The sequence below is a fragment of the Megalops cyprinoides genome, chromosome 8 (genome assembly GCF_013368585.1).
Source record: "Megalops cyprinoides isolate fMegCyp1 chromosome 8, fMegCyp1.pri, whole genome shotgun sequence".
NCBI classification, from domain to species: Eukaryota; Metazoa; Chordata; class Actinopteri; order Elopiformes; family Megalopidae; genus Megalops; species Megalops cyprinoides.
This window is the reverse complement of record NC_050590.1, coordinates 18291651-18312034: the sequence shown is the minus strand read 5'-3', so window position 1 is coordinate 18312034 and position 20384 is coordinate 18291651. Positions and strand designations below refer to the sequence as shown.

The window sequence follows — 20384 nt, the reverse complement described above, 5'->3', positions numbered from 1 at the left end:
TACATGTACCGAAGTAAATCACCATCACCCTTTGACTGAGCAGCAGAAGCACTAAACCAATGCATAATGAAGAATGTAAACACTCCAACAATATCACTACCTACTGGGGTTGATAAGCAGTCCTGCAGTTTCATCAATTATACCCTTCAAGGAAAGTTTGTCCTCCAGCCAAACAGAATTTCTAACAATGCAGGGCTTTATCTCTTGCTGTAATTGCTGTAGAGAAAAGAAACCTTTTACTAACACTGATGGCATCAATTTCTTGTGTGGCTAGAGAAAAATGGCCCTGCTCAATATATCACAGAGACTTCAAAGTCAGTCAGATAAACTAGCAGCCTGTATATGAACATTCAAGGAGAACGTGGCAAGATGTGATTAGTGAATTGAAAACAAGTAAAAATTTTGGAAAGTACAGTATACATGTCTTTAATTTGGCACAAACAACCATTTCAGCACCATAAACTTAATGCAAATGCTGCAAGCACTTGCACAAGGCTGGAGGATGAATGCTGATGGCTAAGCAATCATTATTACAATTATTATTACATGTGAAAATAAGATATTTAATAGCAAGAACAGGGCATTATGCCCAACAGAGCACTCAATCTAATTTTATAGCCTACAATGTGTCAGTACCAGCCTGATCATTGATTTAACTATGAATACCAGTAAACTATTCCAGTGATGAATTTCTCAAAATGAAACTTCGTAGTTTCTGTCTGAAATTTTCCTTAACATCTCTACTCCCCACAATTCTAAATGCTAGAAAGTCCACAACAGAAGTTTTTTGGACCGCATTGTTGGAAAACGGAATATTTCCACCAGAGCTATGTTATACAGATACACATTCTATTAATACTAGTAATGACTATATCTATGTATGGAACGGTGTCATGAATGGCATTGTAATCAGATTTTCATCAAGTCACCCCCCCTCCAAAGAGTACTTCATAAACTATGAAAGGACAATGTATGTAGATTCATATATGACAGCTGTGATGACGTATAAATGAGATTTTATTTCTTCAAAATAACAGTGATGAAAAAAGATGTTCATCAACAACTGAAAATCATAACATTATACAGTTTTCTGGTCCACTGAACAAAAGGGATGTAAAGTACTGAACTACAATTTAATTTTTTTGTACTTGCATAAATAGCTTTAAGAATAACATTGTTGACAGATTTTATTGTAACAGACAGAAAATGCTTTTATTAAATAAACACTTACTGCAAATATGTTGTTAATTGTGAGAGGTAGCTATACATTACATTTTGTAGTGGAATGACAGCAAAATCAACCTAAACTTGTGAAGTAGACCCGGTTAATGTTGTCCAAATCTAAACAGCCAATATAACATACACTTTAAATGAGACTGAATCCTGAAAACACATCATGTTCAACATGACTCCTTAAGACTCTCTTTAGAACTGAAAAGTTCCTGTAAAAAAGGAGTCCCTCAGACTAATGTAAAGGAAAAAAATGAGAGAGAAAGCAGCAAATGAAACATTACAATAAAGGAGACACCAGCTCTCTTGACAGCAGCTGCCCTGTTGTGGTACATCAGAAGCAGACCTCCTGTACTGAAAGAGTAGATATGGTTTGTCTGTGGATCAACACATTTACTTCAGACAATTACGCATTCCTGGTCATTAAAATTTTTTCTCTGTTCTCCTCATATTGATGAAGCATCTTCTGAAGGTCATGGTCTGCAGGTATTACCTACAACAAATATTTCAGAAATATTACCAAATATCACCAAAAGGTAGTAACACAACCTGTGATTACAGACTACAACAAAAAGCTATGAGTACATTAATTTCATCACCGCAAATATCAGACCTGGGTAGCCAGTGTTAATACAGTGCTTAAGGACAACATTCTTGCACATTACACAGCTGTAAAACAAAGTTTCAGCAGGTATATCAGTTAATTTAATGGATGTTTTGTGATTGCCACTGCCAAAGCTGCATCAAAATCTTCACCTTTTCTACTTGATTTAAAATGGTTTTCAAATGGATTTAAAATGTTGGGTATGCCAACCCAAACAATTTCAATCCATTTTATTTTTGGTTTCTCCAAATTCTACCCTCCTTATGATCTTAACTTTAGTGTTGACAGAAAGTGATTTCAATAGTAAAGCTGTAGACAAACGATTCTTCTGTGCAATTACTGTTGTGAGAAATGTTAAATAGAGGACTGACATTGTATTGGTTTAACAAACAGGGAGACTATGAAAACTTTTCATTCAGTGGGCTTTTGATGATGTAGGAAAATATTTGTCTACTATAAAAAGTACATGCTTTGCACTGTATTGATTTGTTTCCTGTGATTTCTGAAAATAATCTTGAAAATTAAATCTTCATTATATATATATATATATATATATATATATATATATATATAAGAAGTTTTGTTAATGACAGTATGCCTATAAATTCAGTCCTTACAAGACCTAAGTCTCTGCCCCAGGGGACTGATTTTCCACCACTTATCAAAAACTCCAGATGGATTATTATTCATAGACACAATGATACATTTTCAACTGAATGCAATGTCAAGAAGTCATGGCTACTTACTAGAACAGGAGCAGGTAGATAAAATGATGTCTTGTTGATTAACCAGTCTTCGTACAACTGATGGATTGCTTCCAAATATTCCTAAAAGGAGGTAAGGTGATGAAATCACAACATGCACTAAGAAGGATCACAGAGCCAGCAATGGAAGCAGGGATGGTGGTCAATCTAAGGCTTACCATAGGAATCATCTTTTCCTCCTCCCTGCATCTCTGTTTCAGTCTCTCATAGCAGGTCTGTGGAGTAGTCTGCAGGTAAACTAACCCAGAAGAAAAAATATATTCACTGCTATGTGATATCAACAGTGAGAAAAAATACAAAAACAATGCTGACCACATACATTGGGATCATATCTGCTACCTATCCAAATGCACTGCTTATTCACTGCCAAGTAACTTCTTGACGTTATATGCAGAGTGGTTCATTTGGACATTAATCTTAACCATCGATCCTCACAGTTTTCAGTGAAAACAATGTGTATTTCAGTACAAATTACAAAATTATGAGAGTTATATTCCATGGTTTATGTATGCTGAATACTGAATTGGTAGGAATTTTGATTTATAATTGAGAGGTGCTTTGTATTAGCAATTGCTTCAGAGCCAAACCTCAATGCTATTCCAAGTAACATTTACTTTTGATTTCAGTGCAGCATACCAATGAGATCCACCGGAATGGCAATGTTCTGTGTGATCCACTCAAACCATTCGCTCAGAATGACATAGTCTACTTCCGGCATTTTCCCACTGTAAAGCATAATGAAACAGTGTACAAGTAAAGATGAACAAACCAGTTCTAAGATTTCACCATGATAGCTCAAAGGTATTCACAGCAAGGTGATGTATGCTCTGTTGTTATAGGACATTGCAGAAAATGTTATTTGATTCACTTCTCATAGTGAAAATGAATACCTTCGGTAAAGATTTTCTACAAAGATGTACTTGGCGCTGTAGATGGATCTCTCCATCATTCTTATAGGAGTTGACTGAGGAACACAGAAGGAAGAAACGACAGATTATGTCATAAACATTTATGACAGTTTACTCGAAAGACATAATGAAAGAAACTCTCTCTCTCTCTCTCACTCAAACACACGTGGTATTTACTCAGAACAGAAGACACCCTTAGCAGGGCAGGTGGAGTACGCACTATTGTGGAGAGGTGACGGTCCAGCATGGTCAGCTGCACGTACGTCTGCAGGGTGATGCCCCATCGAGAAGGGTCCTGGTACATCAAAGCCTATGCATAACATCACAATTACCCACAATAAATCAGCATTTCATATAAAATCTTTAGTGTCTAAATTAAAATTGAGATAACTTCAGAACTCCTAAGACCAACTCAAAACACCCCAAAATTCAAGCATTAAAAAAGCTCAAAACTGTAATAAACCCCCATCATAACCATCACATTCAAATTAGGAAATATTTGCAGAAATGGGGATCTAAAAATCACAATTGATAAGGGCATAAATAAGAATGCTTCAAGTACACAAATGGAGGTACTTCCAGCAATAGCAAAGAACAACAGTTCACAGGTTGAAAGTAAATCACCTCCATAATAAACTTACTAGAGGGTTGTGGCCTTGAACATTCCTCCACTTAGAAACTGGTTCTGTCAATACCTGAAAGGGGAAAATAACCATTTTAAAGTTGATCGTAACGTTCTTTAAATTACATCTGACTTGTGTGATTGGCTACAAGAATGATCTTCAAATTTAACAAGCATAATAAAATGGCTAATGAAACAATATACTGAGTTCCAAAGTCCAGTGTACTGGACCACTGTGTACAGTATACCTTGGGTTTCCTCAGCAAAGCAATATGCTTGGATTAAAATGCATGGAATGAAAATTAAGTGAAATGTAATGTAACTGAAATGGTCAGTTTGCACGGCTATACATACCTCAATATTACTGGTTTTACTGAAGTGCTCCAAACATGTCGTCTTCCCACTGGCAATGTTCCCTTCAATGCAAACCTGGAAAAGAAGATGAAAAATGAATACAATGAATAATAATCATAAACTCTCAAGCAAATACTTGTTATGAACTACAGCAGTATGAATTAATAAGACAAAAATGACTGTAGGCCATCGTAGTACAATGGAATTTTTGGGACTACTGGCTTTCAGAGTTGAACTTCAACGTGCTTGTATTTAAATTTACTCTCACCCTAGGCCAAACATCAAATGGTAATATTTTGGTGGAATGTGAATAAATATTTCAATCAATCGATATGACATGTTGGTTACTCTATGATATAATCTTGCTTTCAGCAACTGGAAAGCTGCAGAGCACATAGAGTACCGAGGTGGGTACGTCATCACTGGTTCTTCGCTGGTGTTGTAAGTAAATTCATAACATACTACAAATGTAATTACTAATGGTCGCATACTGGGTACTACACTGAAAAATAGCATGCAGTATACAGTATATACTTGTGTAATGCAGTAGGCGGTTTCGAATACAGCCACTGCGATTTCTGCAGCATAGTTTTTGCGTCATGTCCTGCCTCCTGCACAATCTACCCAGGCACCACCCCTCGCCTAAACCAAACCGGTGTATTTCCTGTAAGTGAGAACACGTCTGTTGCGTGTTACATGTGTGAAAGGGCAATTCCGGCCAATTTCCGGACCTGATTCTCCACATTTTGTCTGGAGTTCATATGTGAAAATGGCTTGTGTCTTACACTAGATTATGTCATTGCGAGTTTAGAAACGTGGTATTTTCCAGTTACACGCCACTTGCATTCTCACGAGTGAAAAGTATTGACGAGATCACCTAAAGTATTTGCGAGTTGAAGTATTTTCAGTTTTTTTCTTTTCAATCTCTTACCTTTCGGTGGTACGGGTACATAATGTGGAATGGAGGAGGAAAAGGCGAACATAGCTATTGTACTTTTGGGTAGCCTATAAAAAAAAAATCACACATAGCCATCCAAGTGGTACCACTGGTACACATAATTTATTATTAATTATACATTTATTATAACAATAAGGTAAGTTTTTGTTGTTCGCTATGTAATGTTAGGTCACCAGTTCACCTATCTTACTATACCTATCACTATTACTTAGCTACAGCTTAGCTAGCTACTAACCAGATAATAAACTACTAACCAACGTTATTACATTTACATTACATTTATTCATTTAGCAGACGCTTTTATCCAAAGCGACTTACATAGGTTACAGTTCTTTACAATGTTATCCATTTATACAGCTGGATATTTACTGAGGCAATTGTGGGTTAAGTACCTTGCCCAAGGGTACAGCAGCAGTGTCCCAGCAGGGATCGAACCGGCAACCTTTCAGTTACGAGTCCTGCTCCTTAACCACTATGCTACACTGCCACCCATTAATCATCGTAAGAGACAAGTTTTGGCAGTATAGCGTGTGTTTGGTCCATCTGATTTGGTCCAAACTTAGCCCAAGATGGATGTCTGTTTCAGACCACATATAGCCCTAATACAGCCATGAAAATAAGATCACATTGCAGCAAGTGGGGATTTATATCTCGATGAAAACGTGTGTTGTGTACACTACACCCAAATTAGTCTTTCTGAACATTTTTGAACATAATTACTACTGTTCAAAAACTGAAATACATATATAAATATAAATATGTTTAAAAATGCCATACAAATAACTTGTGAAGTTACTACTCTTATATAAAATTTATAAGATTTTTCTGCTGCTTCATCACACACACACACACACACACACAACCACAACCACAGGACAGAGGTTACGCACGTGACGTCACAGTAGGCGGAATCACTGCGGGTTACACCCACTGAGTGGCAGCGTTAGCGTTATGTTTGAATGTCGCGAAAACACATCTAAAATGGGAAAGAGCTGTTGTGCGATTGACTGTTCAAATTGCTCCGATTTCTTGTTGAATCTATCTTTTTACAGACTGCCGAAAGCTAAAGAAAAGAGAAGCAAATGGATCACTGCAATTTGCAGAAACAACTGGAATCCAGGCACTGAAATGTGTAGCTTTCCAAAAAAAAGTTGTAGGCTAATAAAATAAAAATATTTGTAGCCTACAAACCTGTCCACATACAACTAGAATATCCACTGGTGTCCTTGTCACTTTAATTTCGCCAACAAATCCCGCCTTGAAGTACGACCAAGTGTCAAGGCTTTTGCAGACATTCTAAAACGCTTAACGTGGCTTAATGTTCCAAAACAGCGATCAATTATCACCAAATTTCTCTCGGACATCTCTTATCATAAACACTTCCACCTGTCAAAAAATCAAAACCGAAATCCAATGAGTATGGACAAATTCGAATTCACCAATTTCGGGTGATAGCAGTAGAGAACGCCAGAGTGGCGTTTTGTTTTGACTGATTGGTCACTCAAAATTTAAAAGTCAAAATAGTTGCAGGTGGGCGTGGAGGAGGAGAAGGGTGGGACAAGGGGTCCTCCAGGAGAGGTTTGAGAAACTCTGAATTAGATGTGTCCTCAAACAGACCTTGCTCTCAGCTGAGAACTGTCTCATTGTGGAACTGTACACATCCTGTCCCCATACTGTTACTAATACTTACTGTATGCACTTTTGCATAATTTTTGCTAAATGTAAATGTACCATAAGTTACAGTAGTTGTAAGAAATGGGGGCCAAAATCCACAGCCCTTGTTCTGTGTAAAATGCATTCCAAAGTTCATCTGATGCTAATCTAATGCTGTAGCAGGCTCAGTTAGTTAAATCGAGTTGTTATATTCCAAAGTTACAGCCTGTTTAGTATGAAATTCTCTCTTTTTGTTTCCACGGACTAAAGTTCCTTGCGGATCTGTGGTGGAGGGATACATTCTGGTAGTGGCGTGTAAGTCTATTGACGTTATCTGGCGTTCAGACAAGATTTTGAAGTGGGTTTTTTTTTTTTTATTGTACAATAACATGCCCCTGGATGGTCTGGCGGATGTATCTGATATATGTCAATAAATGTTTTATTGGTACTTTTTTGTCAACTGTCTTATTTTGAGAGTAATTGTGAATATAATATGATATAATAATATAATGAATATAATATATAATCATGAATTCATAGTTGAAATTAGGCTAAATTCATAGGCTATTCTCATAAAAAATTCCAACATTGAGGGATTAAACATAAATGGAAAACAATTGATTATAAGTCAGTTAGCTGATGACAACTTTTTCTAAAGAACAAAGAACAAATCCCTTTGACCTTACAAACAATAGAGTTATTTTCTCAAGCTTCTGGTCTGCGTTTGAACCTTGACAAATGTGAATTTATGAGCATTCACAACTGTTCCTACTCTTCATTACAATATATACTTGTCAAAAAAGATACTCAATACCTAGGAATTTGGATAATCAAATGTCAAATCTTTGCATGAGTGGCTGAGCTCCAAATCCATAAATATAGATTTCTTCTCTTTCCAAACTATCCAGTTATGGATATTGAGAATATTGAATTTCTACTTAAAAATATCATCATCATAACAAAATACTGTATACATAAATGTCACTTAGACAAATCCCCCCCCCACCATTCATGCTTGTGCACATTTAATAAAATGTTAATAATATTGTTGACTTTAGTGTATTTTACGCCAGTTAGCCAGCTTTGTACACGACAGTTCATACTTTCACTATCTGTTGTCCTCGTCCTCGTGTGATTACAAAATTTACTTAGCTTTCTATGAATCTGCAGACCGTTTAAAACGTAGATTTAATGGACCTGAAGCAAGTGTTACAATGCATTGTACAGAAAATGGAAATTCCTAACGGAAAGTATTTATTCTGATTGGACAATACTCAACTAACTGGATGTTACTACTGGTTGCGGGTGAGCAGTGATTGGTTATTTGGAATACCCAGGCATTAAACAGCAGGCTCTGTTAAACAGGTGTTCACGTCGTGTGGCGAGAGATGGACCGGAAATGCCCGGGAAAAATTATACGCTGGGAGTAAGTGACACGGGAGAAAGCTCCGTGGTTTCATGGGACATGTAGTTTTTAGCTCGTGGTTGTGCTAGCGTAAGATAAAAAAAATAATAATTACGTAAAATATAGCTCGAAACAATCAAAATAAACAATATAAGTCGCAAGTTGGGATCACAATATATAATCTGGAAATCGATGGTAAGCCATAAACCACTAGAAGTACTTTAAAAGTGCGTTAAAAAAAAAATGTCTATGACTAAAATGAATGGGGAATTTCACTTCCAACACCAGTGTGACGTAGCCACCTCGGTACTCTATTTGTCTCGAGCACGGATTTTTAAACAAATACAACCCACACGTTATACGCTGCCTCAGTTCTTATACTGTATTAACTATTAACACCTTCAGTCAACAATGCGCGTTGTTTACTTCCTTATGAAGATAAAAACGGAACAAAGTAACAGTTGTACTTACCACTAGTTTTTTCTCCTCCCCGTTTCGACAAAGTTTCCCTTGAGAGGAAGACAACATTATGAGATGAGGCTGTGCTCAGCTTCAATCAGATCGTGGCAAAATCACGCACAAAATAGATAAGCAGTGAATGAGCGTCAGTTGGAGCTGTGGGCAAAGCACCGTTATTAAGACTAGCTCAAGCGTAGACAGATGGACCGGAGATACAGCCACATATGCAGCAGCCAGCCACCAAGTATTGGATTAGTTGCCAGTGACAACTACTGAATTATCTAAATGGAATATAGTCTTTTCTTTGTGCCGAACACTTTCGTCTCGAGTCGTTAAAAGCGTTAACTAGCTAGCCACATGACATATATTGCGTAGTGTTGAACTGGCAAAAAGGTGAAGAGAGTGAAAATCACGCTTTGCGCACGTACTTCTGCTATTTGTCTGCGTCCTACTGCTGAGAAGCCTTGTCTGCGTATTCAACAGAGCACACCTTCCGCGGACAATTGTCTGACAACCCCCGGTTCGCTTTAAACACGCAGCTGCGGCGGATTGAATTTGAGTAAGATTATTCCTGAATATGGCGTTGTAGACGGGAGACAATGACATCTCGTGAAAATTGTAACTGCTCGATACAATGAAAGTAAACAGTGAAAGAAATTATCCGGGTCCCTTCAACACAGCAGTTCACTTCCGATGACAAATAATTGCTTCCTAGTTCACGGCTGTTGCAGTTTTTGCAAATGGAACGGAAATGGATTGAAATGTAGCGCAAATGCTGCATATGGGTGCTCTCATGCACGTTTCATATGATACAGCAGTGCTTTCATCCGCCTCACAAAAACATGTAATTTATTTAACTAGCTATACCTGCCCACTTCTGCTACCTCACTACCTATGGTCCTTTTTATATGCATTAAAATGCATTAAAGTGATACGAACGGAAATCAAAACCAACACCGGTCAATTCCAAAAGAATGAAACAATATATTATTATTATTATTATTATTATTATTATTATTATTATTAAATAAAGGTTTCAGTGAGTGTAGCAAGGTTTTGAGTCTGCTGGATGACAAAGACTTATGATTCGTCATTTAAGTTCATGCTGCTTTTCTCAGATCTACCAGAAATAGTTGCTAGCTAAACGTAAGAGTAAGAGTTTCTTGAGTTTAAATTAATTTGACCTGGATGTCACAATTCCATCATTGATTAGTTATTAGGAAAAAAAAAAGAAGCACCACCAACTTCAAGTTCCGCAGTATAATATTAATATATTCTTTATTTTGTCTCCTTAAGACGTTCATTGCGATTTGTTTGATGAAGAGAAATTGATGAAAGGCCACACTTGATATTATTTTATTATAAATGCAACGATAACGCATTGTGCTCTGCAACGTGCAAGTAGACATACCTAGCCTCGCGCCGCCTAGTGATCGTGGACGTATTAAAAAATTTGTTTATTTTGCATAGATGCACTGCGCTCTAGTGGATGGTTGGGCATTCCGTTTTGATGACATGCATTCCAAGATTAATATAAATGGGCTGTTTCGATTAATATAGGTTTATTAGATCAAGATTAGGACACATCCAGGGCTTCGCCAGTGTTTGGAATTAATCTGAGGATTAAGTTTAAATTCCTTTATTTAAAATATGAACCCGGAGATGCTATAGAAAAGAATAAGCTTTCCACTCGCAAAATGACGCCATATGGCGCCCTAAATGCAATTACGAAGGGTCTACAGTCGCCTGTTTTAGCATATTACGGTGTTGATGACAGCTGTATTACAAACAAGTAGTCTCCACTACATCACTATAAAACGTACCATGTTACACATGCTGTGAGGCATGAGGATATTGCTGTTCTTTATATGGAGGGCATCGAGCCATTCTCGCTCATCCAATCAACTTTTTCCCAAGCAGGTTCTCGGCTTGTCTTAAACCAGGTATATTGATCACTTGCATAGTGTGGTCAAATAGGCTATAACATTCTACATTTTGCTTGAAATTGTATTTGGCATTTAAAAAATTGCACTGTTGTCTTGCTGTTACAGGCTAACACAGAGGCACTGAAATTAAGAGGGCACACCCGTTTAGCTTTAATTCTTGTAGAACGCAAACTGTGCTGTATCTTAAACGTTTCCGTTGTGTCATTACTTCCGTTTACGCTTTTAGAGGAAACGTTCACAAGTTATAGTACTCTGTCTTGTTGCTGTCAGATTCAGGATCTAAAAATTCTTTGTTTTTTTTTTTTTTTTTTGTTTTGTTTTTTTGTTTGTTTTTTTAAATCAACATTCCATCTTCGAAATGGGGGACATAGAGTCTCCCGAATCGACACCACCACACCAGGTTGATATTTTTTCTTTTCTCCCCAGTAAAGATTTCGCCACCTCGCGGAAGGGAATTCTTCTCATCTCTGAAGTGGTAATTCAGTTTACTAATTTCTACTCTGATTCATTTAGTCGATTTTCATTTCCATAGTGTCGACTGTCTCAGGAACTGCTACTTACGGTATCAAACTAAATATTCCAGAATCTTCTGAAGCTGGTTTTGTAATTGTAAGTTTGAAAACTGAAATCTGCAAAAGGGAAGACATTTCCTTTATTCAGCTTTCAGAACTAAAAAAAATGCTCTCTTAAACTGATAAATTGCAAATTAGTTTAAATAGTTTCACAGTTAAACTAAATTTAATTTTAAAATTCAGAGCTATGGGCAGCATATCGGTATATGGGAGCCATTTATTCTTAACATTTATTCATTCATATTCAATTGCTGTTCATTTCCAATGCACTTTTATGTTTTGTTACTTTGCAAACTTTAAAAGTTATCTTTTGTGTATTATTTCTATATCCTACACTAGATATGCAAATTGATTTATTCCAAAAACATAATTTTACATTTTTGGATTGTAGATACAGTATGATATCTTTACTGATATCAGTCAGTATCCTCTTCCTGTCAAATGCAGAAACTTTTTCAGAGGCCTGAAAGGTCATATAGGGACTGCTGTAAATACTTGTGGGTTTCCTTTAGAGGACTGTCATTCACTTTTGGTTTCAGGGTCCTTAACTAGTCATTTAGCCCCTGAGCAAATGGACATTCTGCTGTTTTGTTTTTTTTTTTTTTTACCAAGTTTTAGAAAAAAATCACTAAAATGGAGGCTCTAAAGGGTCCAACTGAAGTACTCCATTAAATTAAAGCCTACAAACCACTACAAATGTAGCTCATTTACAGTTACATCACACCAAGAATGGTATAGATATTAGGCTATATTAGTTTCAGAGAGCATAAGTAATAAGAGTAATAATTTCTGTAGTCCTATTTTTAACACCATCTCTTTTTTCTGTACTTCATATTGAAAGACAATATGATGTAAATTTTACAAATTAATATAATAAAGGTGGTCACTTAAACTGCTCTCTTTTGTTATTTCTCCAATGCTGGTGGTGATTCAGATGAGGAAATGGAAGCCAGAAATAGAATGGGAACCAGAAGAGAATTGCACAATGTGCACAATACATTTAATAATTCTAACATAATTACAATGGTGACCCATACCGCATATGAGCTGCCTTGTAAATTCAGGGTAATGGGATGTCCTCAAAATGATTAAAATGCCTTTGTCATTTTTCCTTTGTCTGGACCTTGAAATGCACCTTAGATAATATGAGATCCTGTAATTAATACAGGCAGAATGCATGCTGATTTCAAAGATCCATCTAGTTCTTTCTGATTACAAAGTAGGACAGATATTTTTGGATACTGAGGGAACTACACAATGAACAGCGGAAAATGAATAGTCTGTTAATGTAGATCTGATTATCCCAAATGCAATATCATCACATTTTCAAATCCAAGTTATGTGAAAATCAGAGATCTCTTAATGAAGAATGTATAACGTGTGTGCATAGTTCACCAGTTATTAATTAGCATAGGTGATGAACCAAATGAGCTTGAGGCAGGTAAACCAGCTTTGAGTGTGCTCTTAAAAGAAGACATGTAATGTCACACCATCATACTATAAAAAGAGACTTTTTCTGGGATACACTGCCATTCCTAATAGTTAATAATAGGACCTAACATATTATTTTAGTGTACTTGTTTCATCTGCATTTGTTCTGAATTGATGATTTACCATGAAATAGAAACAAACAGAAGGTAATGGTGATGCTATATTTTGAATGTAATAAATAATAAGTTTGCATATATGTTAAAATGTTTATGCTGTGGATCAATATATGCTTACTACTTATTTGTACATTCTTCTTCTATCTGTACAAAGGAAGAAATGTTTGGGCTGCTGGCACCATTTTGTTAAATATGGCCCCTGTGAAAAACCGGTTGAAGAGTCTTGCTTTAAAACAATAAATTTATCCATTTTGGTACCCAGCTCTTATACTCAGCCATAAATATTTTGTATTTCACCAAAGACAAATGTAGAACATAATTTAAACCCCTGTCAATCCATTCAAAGGCAAGTAGATTAACAAATATGTGTTTCCATTATCAGCACATTAGAGACTTGCATTTCATAGGTGATAATTTTAAGAGGTCAATAAATTTCACATGTGTGTGACTGTGCCTGTCTGAAAATTTTCCCTAAGATAGGACACTTAGTAGAAGAGTTCATCACCCTCTTAGCCTCTCTCTTTCTTTCCACATTTGTCTCATTCTCTCTTTCTCTCCCTGCCCAGGCTCTGTCCTTCATCACCTTTGTGTGCTTTGTGGCATCTGTAGCAGCAGCCTTTGTCACAGCTCCCCTCATTGAGTTCCTCCTTGCCGCCTTCATGCTCATCGTCTATTCCAACAAGTTCAGTCAACAATTAAATGGCTGTCAATGGCCCCTAATGGTGAGTTTCATTTTTAACCACAAGGGGGCACCAGGAAGCCTCCACAGAGAACTGCTGTACAAACATGATGTGGCTTTTTAATTTCACTTTATTTTTCAAGGATTTCCTGCGCTGTCTGACTGCATCCATCATCTTTTTTGTCATCTCCATAATTTCAATGTCCAGGTATGGAGATGGAGCCTCAAAAGCAGGCGGGGTAAGCTTGATTTCAGTGTCCACGTATGTCCACTGTTATTGGCATTACCGTATTTGCCAAAATGAACAATGCTGAAATTCCTCAAGACAGCTAATAAAGCAAGTACACAAAAATGCTTTAAAGCTGTATGGAGTTACTACTCCCATATGCCTGAGTGTAAATATCATGTTACAGGTGAGGTTCACATTTCTGCCCCCTACCTGTATCCCATTTTGCTCTCTCTTTCATACTGTATTGATATCAAAGCACTCTATTTTCACAGGTGTTTGGGTTCATTGCCACCCTTTGTTTTGCATTTGACTGCTATATCACTTTCAACGAGCTGACCAATTCCCGCAAGCAAGGGGAAGGGTCCACACAGGAACAACCAGCAGGTACCGCAGGAGTTCTTGCCATTTCTATGCATAAAGGGCTCTTACATGAAGAAACAGAAAGCAGGGAAAGTGCTTGGTTAGACATTCGAAGCATTTATAAATATGCTTTTTAGGGGCAATATACTTGCTGTACATCTAACCAGACACTTTCCACAGGGCTTATTTCCAAATACATAATGACTTTTTAAAGGAAAGTTCATAGTAATTCCAAGGTTCATTTAGATATATAAGGTAAATAATTTTTTGGAAGGCAAGGGTCTGTCAGATAAACCACAGACAACTTCTCAGAGAACACTTAAAGGTGCATTTGTCTCTAGTCTTAGTCCGTCTATCCTGTATGGATATGATGTGGCTGATGTCGAACATACTGGAGGAATTCCAAATTGCGCGGTGTAAGATCAGCATTAGTGTGTTCCCAGTCACATAAGTGTACACTAAGAGAGTTTACATGGCATGTTTGTGTGAAGAATACATTGCAAAGCATATTGTATCTGCCCTAACCTATGCCACACAAACACAAAAAATCTTCAGCAATGTGTACTCAATTATAATTTACAGACATATTATATTGACTTTGAAGTATATCTTATGCTTACATAGCTCACAGCTTTCTCTGTGTAGCTAGATATTAACTGAAGCAATTCAAGAATCTCACTCAAAGACACAACCTACATCCTTATACAAAATACAAAACAACTACTCTACAGAGCTGTTCTGTCTGTTTGATTTTAGGTATTAGCTCAAAACACTCTCCACAATTTTATCTGGTCCAAACTGTAAATGAAATATGTAATTTTATTGCCTAGTTTGATCTCTACTCCAAGTATTTGTCATGTCCAAATAGATTGTATATCCAGCTTCTGTGTCCCAGTTTCTTCACTAGTGTGTTTTGGATTTTATCAGCACTGTAATTTTTCATTGTGCAATGAAGTGTCACTTCCTGCTTTACTGTTGCAGACAGAAGATATGGACACTAGTTAGGATTAAGTGACTGCTTTCTTTATTTCCTGATTTGTATTTTTGGTGAAGCTCTTTTTTGTTGTAGGTAATGACTCTGACTTCGAATCGGAATGAAGCTTGTATTAAATGAACCTGTGGCCTGTCTGTGTCAATTGCCACCTGGGAAACAATGGTCCAAATATTTTATTTTTCATCATAACTTCTTAAAATGAAAACAGTGTTTTAAAATTCTGCCAGTGGCTTACTTGAAGACTCACTGTGCCTGTGAATGAATGAAACTTGCAAATTATTTTTCAAACGCTAGGATGATTAACAAACTGAAAAAAAAAAATGTAACAGAAAAATGTTTTCATCACATTTTTATTTCATAGTGCTTTTGGGGCTCTTGGTGTCTTGAGGTTTGCACATTATTTGTGGGTATATTATTGAGCATTTTTGTTGTTTTATAGGTGGGTAGTCAAAAGCAAATTCTAAGGGATGCTCATGACACTGAGGGCCTGATTCAAATAAATGTGCTTTGGCCCTTGGATAACTATTCATAACATAGTGATTTGGAAGTCACTCTAGGTAAGTGTGTCTGCTAAATTATGTAATGTACTGTAATGAATTAAAAAATGGAGGCGAGTGTTTCTTTTTTCATTACCTACACATCTTTTGTAACCTCCAAACTCATGAGTTACAATTCGTGACTGAAAGGAAAGGGGCCAGTCTACATGCAGGTCTGCGTTAAGGTCTATTTTACATTTTAGCATATACTTATATACTTGTCTGAATTTAACTGATATCTTAGAACTAAAGCCTGCAAATGTGAACGTCACAAAACTCACTTTGTATTTTAACCCATAAAAAAAAATGAAGACCTTACCTGGACTGTACTTTAAGTGTCCTTAAGAATCCTTGTTCTCAATTCCAGTAGTGTTATGTTGACAGAGTACTCTAATGATAATGCAAATACTGTCATATATTTTTTCTTCTCTTTTTCTTCTTTCATAATATAAATCAGAAAAATTATAGAATATTGGAAGGCCAAAATGCATTACTTTCCAAAGTATCATTTATATACATAACATTTATAGTCCAGGTGTGTTTTCTGTTTACGTTGTCTATCCAAGTACAGACATGCTATAGTCAATTTGATGGCTTAACTTTGTTCATAAAATACAATGGTATTGTTGCAATATTTTGGCAGCCTGATGGTATGCATTACCCTCTTTTATCATTGTGAATTGCTATATTGCCCATTGCACTGCTGTCATTCGTTTTTAATTGCAGGTTTAACAGTGAAACTGTGTGCCCTACTCTTACCATACATGTACAGGAATGACAAACTTTTACCGGTTTTGATTATATTTTTGTATGATTACTGATTATAATTTAATTCTAATTATACAAATGGTAATTATCTGAAAAATAAAGACATGTATAAAATATAAAAATATAAAATGTCTACTTTGCTTTGGTTCAAGTAGACAGTAGAACTGTAGTACACACTGTGATTAAACTTGCAGGTTCTCCCAGCAAATTACTCTCAATCCTGATTATAAGGCTGGCATTGTTCTCCTTGTCATAGACTGCAACTCTGTATACCATGTTGCAAAAACGCAATAATTTGTTTTCATCAACCCTGTTTTCTGTCCGTTTAGAGAACACAGTTTTACATAAAAAACAAACCACAGTACCAGATCCTCTAGCTCCTTTAAACACCAAAAACACTGCAAGTCAAGAGTGGGTAAAACAATTTATTAAGACAAAGTTTGTTGTCACAAAACCAGTTAAAACCATTGATTGTTCATGATAAATCTAGACTTATAAATGTAAAAATACAGATTTGAGTACTGTTTCACAGAGGAGAAACTTCTGCTATTGCTTAATATTAACAATATTACTATTTTCAAGTTTGAAAAAGGAAATAGAACATTAAGAAAGAGTATAATTCACGCTGATAGGGTCTTAAAGGGTCTTTAATTTTAAAACTGAGTTTGTCTGCCAAACATCAGTATGGATTCTAGAAAACAGTCTGCTTTGTATTTTAAAAACTGCTAAAACTGTAGTTATATAAATACAGTATACACACACCTTTTGTATTGGATTACTAATGCCTTCAATTCAATATACAGCATTGTCCGTTTGAAAGACATTGTCTTATAAACTACTATTTTATAACAAAAAACAGTATTTGTGCATAGACTGTTGGAGTATAGTCTATTGTCGTGCTAGATAAATGACAGGTGCAATTCAACAAAACAAAAAACCCAAGTGCATTCAAAAGCACTTTTAGGCTGCAACAAAATCCTTCATTGATTAAAGAGGTATTTATATACACAATTGAACATTAGTACACACACACACACACACACACACACACACACACACACACATACTTACAGAGTCACAGTGTTTTTGCAAATGTCTTTGTTACCATTACCACAGTGACAGCTGGTCACAGTGACATCTAATTGTCTAACAATCATATAAATATAACAGCATAACCTTTCTGAAACAATTTAATGCGTGAAATTATATCAACGTCTAAAGTGAAAAATGTGACTCTTTGGCTCCAAAGAAATACCCAATTTCCTTAAGACTTAGTATTTTATGACAGTGCTATTCTGTGCTTGTAGTAAATGCTCTTTTTCATGTTCTGTGAGGCTGCAGTGACAGACAGCACTTACCTACTTTTACGGTACTAGAATTTGTCCATCAGTTCTATATCTTATTCTGTAATGAATTTGTTTCATTTAGCAATACAAATATATTCATGAAAATAAACTTCAGTATATTGAGCATACAGTATATTGATGCATTTTGAATAGCGTAAGAATCATGTGTAACCGCAGCCATGATGTCCTCAAGCCTGGGTGAGCCTAGTGATGTGTCCTTAGTTCTCTGGTTTTTAACTTAAGGCACCTCAGGAAATGGAGCCATTTAAATCCATCTGATGTACAAAGTCCATACACACACATAAAGAGAAGTGCCCAAATAATCTGCAAATCACACACACACATCCATGTTACACCCTCCTCCATCTTTACCATAATCCACATATACATATAATAAACAAAGTCTGGAGAAATCAAAGGGTAGCAGAAATATCACAGGTTTCATAGGTATTTACACATACAAGCAGGACTTCCTGTGATCTCCATAAATGCACGCAAGCATATACACACAGCTGCTCTTTCATATAAATAGGCCTACACTCAAGCATGAGCTTCAACTCACAGCCACAGAAAGTTAAAGGTTTGCAATTTCACAGTGAGCATTTCAAAATTATACAGTTACATGAGACAGCCTTCATATCCAAGAAAGTATATGAGTGCACTGCTTAAAGATTGGAGCCCAGGACAGCTGAGTGGAAGACACCTGATTTGATGTTCACTGAGACAAACTAGAGAGCAAAAACCTCTGAAAATGTTTCTTTTTGCCCCTCTCAAAAATATCTCATCATGGATAGAGCTAGATTTTGCATTTACAAATGTGATCTCCAAAGTCAATAGCAAGGCACAAGGTAACCTTGTTATTTTATTTTCAGAATGGCTTATTTGTAATATTGTCTATTAAAATACTTTAATATTAGGCCTTTGTTTCCTCTTAGTGCCAATATTTCTGTGCTTGGAGGACTCTGTATATTTTATCGAAGTAAGTAAGACTTGTCAGTAAAAATAAATCAAGATAAGAAATGTTATTTCCTGAGAGACACAATGGGCTCCAATTTAGACAAGCTGTTGTGTTTTGTGTTGCAGAGGTCACCATATGCAAAATGCGACAATCCTATAAATACATTCTTTATTCACCTTCATGCTAAGCAGACCACACACCATTATCTTCTACCATATGTCATATATCTTAATGATTTACATTTTCAGAATCGGTATCCTTTCTTGGCATATTAACTGCTGTATAGTATGTCAATGCAGGGTATATGTACCTTTGTGACAGATCTCAATGAGTCTCAATGAGATAAAGTTGTAACTGAAAAGTTCAACAAAACAAATGCTATGGTTGCACTGTAACAACATTGGCATATAGGTTATACTGGGAACGTCATTCACAAATCCATTACTGATGAAGCCAACTCCCAATCTCTGGGATAATGAAGAGGGCCCTGCTATAGAATATTGAAAATGAGTGTCTAAAAATTATATCAAAATGTCATTTTAATAGTTTATCTACTTTTCTCACATACAAATAACTTTAAACATAAAACATCAAAAAATAAATACTGGTAGCCAGAGATTTAACATCCTCTGTAAAGACGGCAACCAGTACTACACTTGTTTCTGAAAAAAGAAAAAAAATGTCACAAGATATCATGATACAAGGCAAGATACTAGCAATAGCTAACTAATGTTACCATATATCATAACTTTGCTATAGGCAGGAAACTATCATTGATGAAAATGTGTGGAAAAAACTAACTGTATTATTTGGCTGTATTTTATCTTACCTTTTCTTAAAGCTTTTCCCCTTTATGCAGTCCTGTTTGAAATCATCAATTGTGCTTTGGCCTAGTCTCACTGCAACAACTTGAGTGTTGAAGTGAAATGAATGCAAACCTCTGATATACTAGCATGCAGCCGGTAGCTTTTTTCCATTATAAGTCACACAGTACACCACTGTGAATTGGCTGCCAGTTGGAAGACTCAAGTGCTACTGAAATGATGTCACCCAAGCAACTTGCAGGCACCTAAGGACCCACAGGGTGCCTGAGAGCTGTGAGATGAGTACACCCTGGTCAACCTACCCACCCCTATCCCTGGTGGAATAAAGCCAATTTGTTCCACCACTATGGGATGCAGTTAACTGTCGGCTAGGATCAAACCCAAGCTGTCTGAACTACTCATAAGCCCATTTCAATAGTACATTAATGTGTTATATTCTTAAATAATGTATCTATTTGCAATGACTTGTAGGCATTACATATGTTTGCAATTACCACCAGAGATAATCTGTGAACAGGATAATCTGTAGCCAGTGATCAGGAGCTGACTATGGTGATGGTAGCCTTTCCAAAACAATAGCTTGGAAACTGCTTTAAACACTGCAGAAA

General features: G+C 36.3%; 2 protein-coding genes across 2 annotated transcripts; one reads left to right on the top strand and one right to left on the bottom strand.

Moving 5' to 3' along the window:
* Window positions 1-1108: 1108 nt before the first annotated feature.
* tk2 (thymidine kinase 2) lies at window positions 1109-9634 on the bottom strand. The gene is made up of 10 exons (XM_036535373.1): window positions 9386-9634; window positions 8970-9007; window positions 4483-4557; window positions 4148-4201; window positions 3727-3816; window positions 3489-3562; window positions 3235-3323; window positions 2757-2836; window positions 2581-2661; window positions 1109-1723 (listed from the first exon to the last, which is right to left on the bottom strand). The coding sequence occupies exons 1-10, from the start codon at window positions 9561-9563 to the stop codon at window positions 1637-1639; spliced, it is 846 nt and encodes a 281-aa protein (XP_036391266.1). The 5' UTR covers window positions 9564-9634; the 3' UTR covers window positions 1109-1636.
* A 1507-nt stretch (window positions 9635-11141) lies between these two features.
* On the top strand, window positions 11142-15493 carry LOC118782481 (CKLF-like MARVEL transmembrane domain-containing protein 3). The gene is made up of 5 exons (XM_036535863.1): window positions 11142-11378; window positions 13649-13804; window positions 13905-14000; window positions 14263-14374; window positions 15420-15493. Exons 1-5 carry the CDS (start codon window positions 11262-11264, stop codon window positions 15446-15448), a joined length of 510 nt encoding a protein of 169 aa, XP_036391756.1. The 5' UTR covers window positions 11142-11261; the 3' UTR covers window positions 15449-15493.
* The last annotated feature ends 4891 nt before the right edge of the window (window positions 15494-20384 follow it).

Excerpts from the sequence above, each read along its gene's own strand:
- tk2 (XM_036535373.1), bottom strand. The coding sequence starts at position 9,563 with ATGTCATTGTCTCCCGTCTACAACGCCATATTCAGGAATAATCTTACT. Across the intron at positions 4,558-8,969 it reads GGGAGGAGAAAAAACTAGTG|GTTTGCATTGAAGGGAACAT; the intron begins GTAAGTACAACT and ends CTTCTTTTCCAG. Across the intron at positions 3,563-3,726 it reads ACCGTCACCTCTCCACAATA|TCAACTCCTATAAGAATGAT; the intron begins GTGCGTACTCCA and ends TGTGTTCCTCAG.
- LOC118782481 (XM_036535863.1), top strand. The coding sequence starts at position 11,262 with ATGGGGGACATAGAGTCTCCCGAATCGACACCACCACACCAGGTTGAT. Across the intron at positions 11,379-13,648 it reads TTCTTCTCATCTCTGAAGTG|GCTCTGTCCTTCATCACCTT; the intron begins GTAATTCAGTTT and ends CTCCCTGCCCAG. Across the intron at positions 14,001-14,262 it reads GAGCCTCAAAAGCAGGCGGG|GTGTTTGGGTTCATTGCCAC; the intron begins GTAAGCTTGATT and ends CTATTTTCACAG.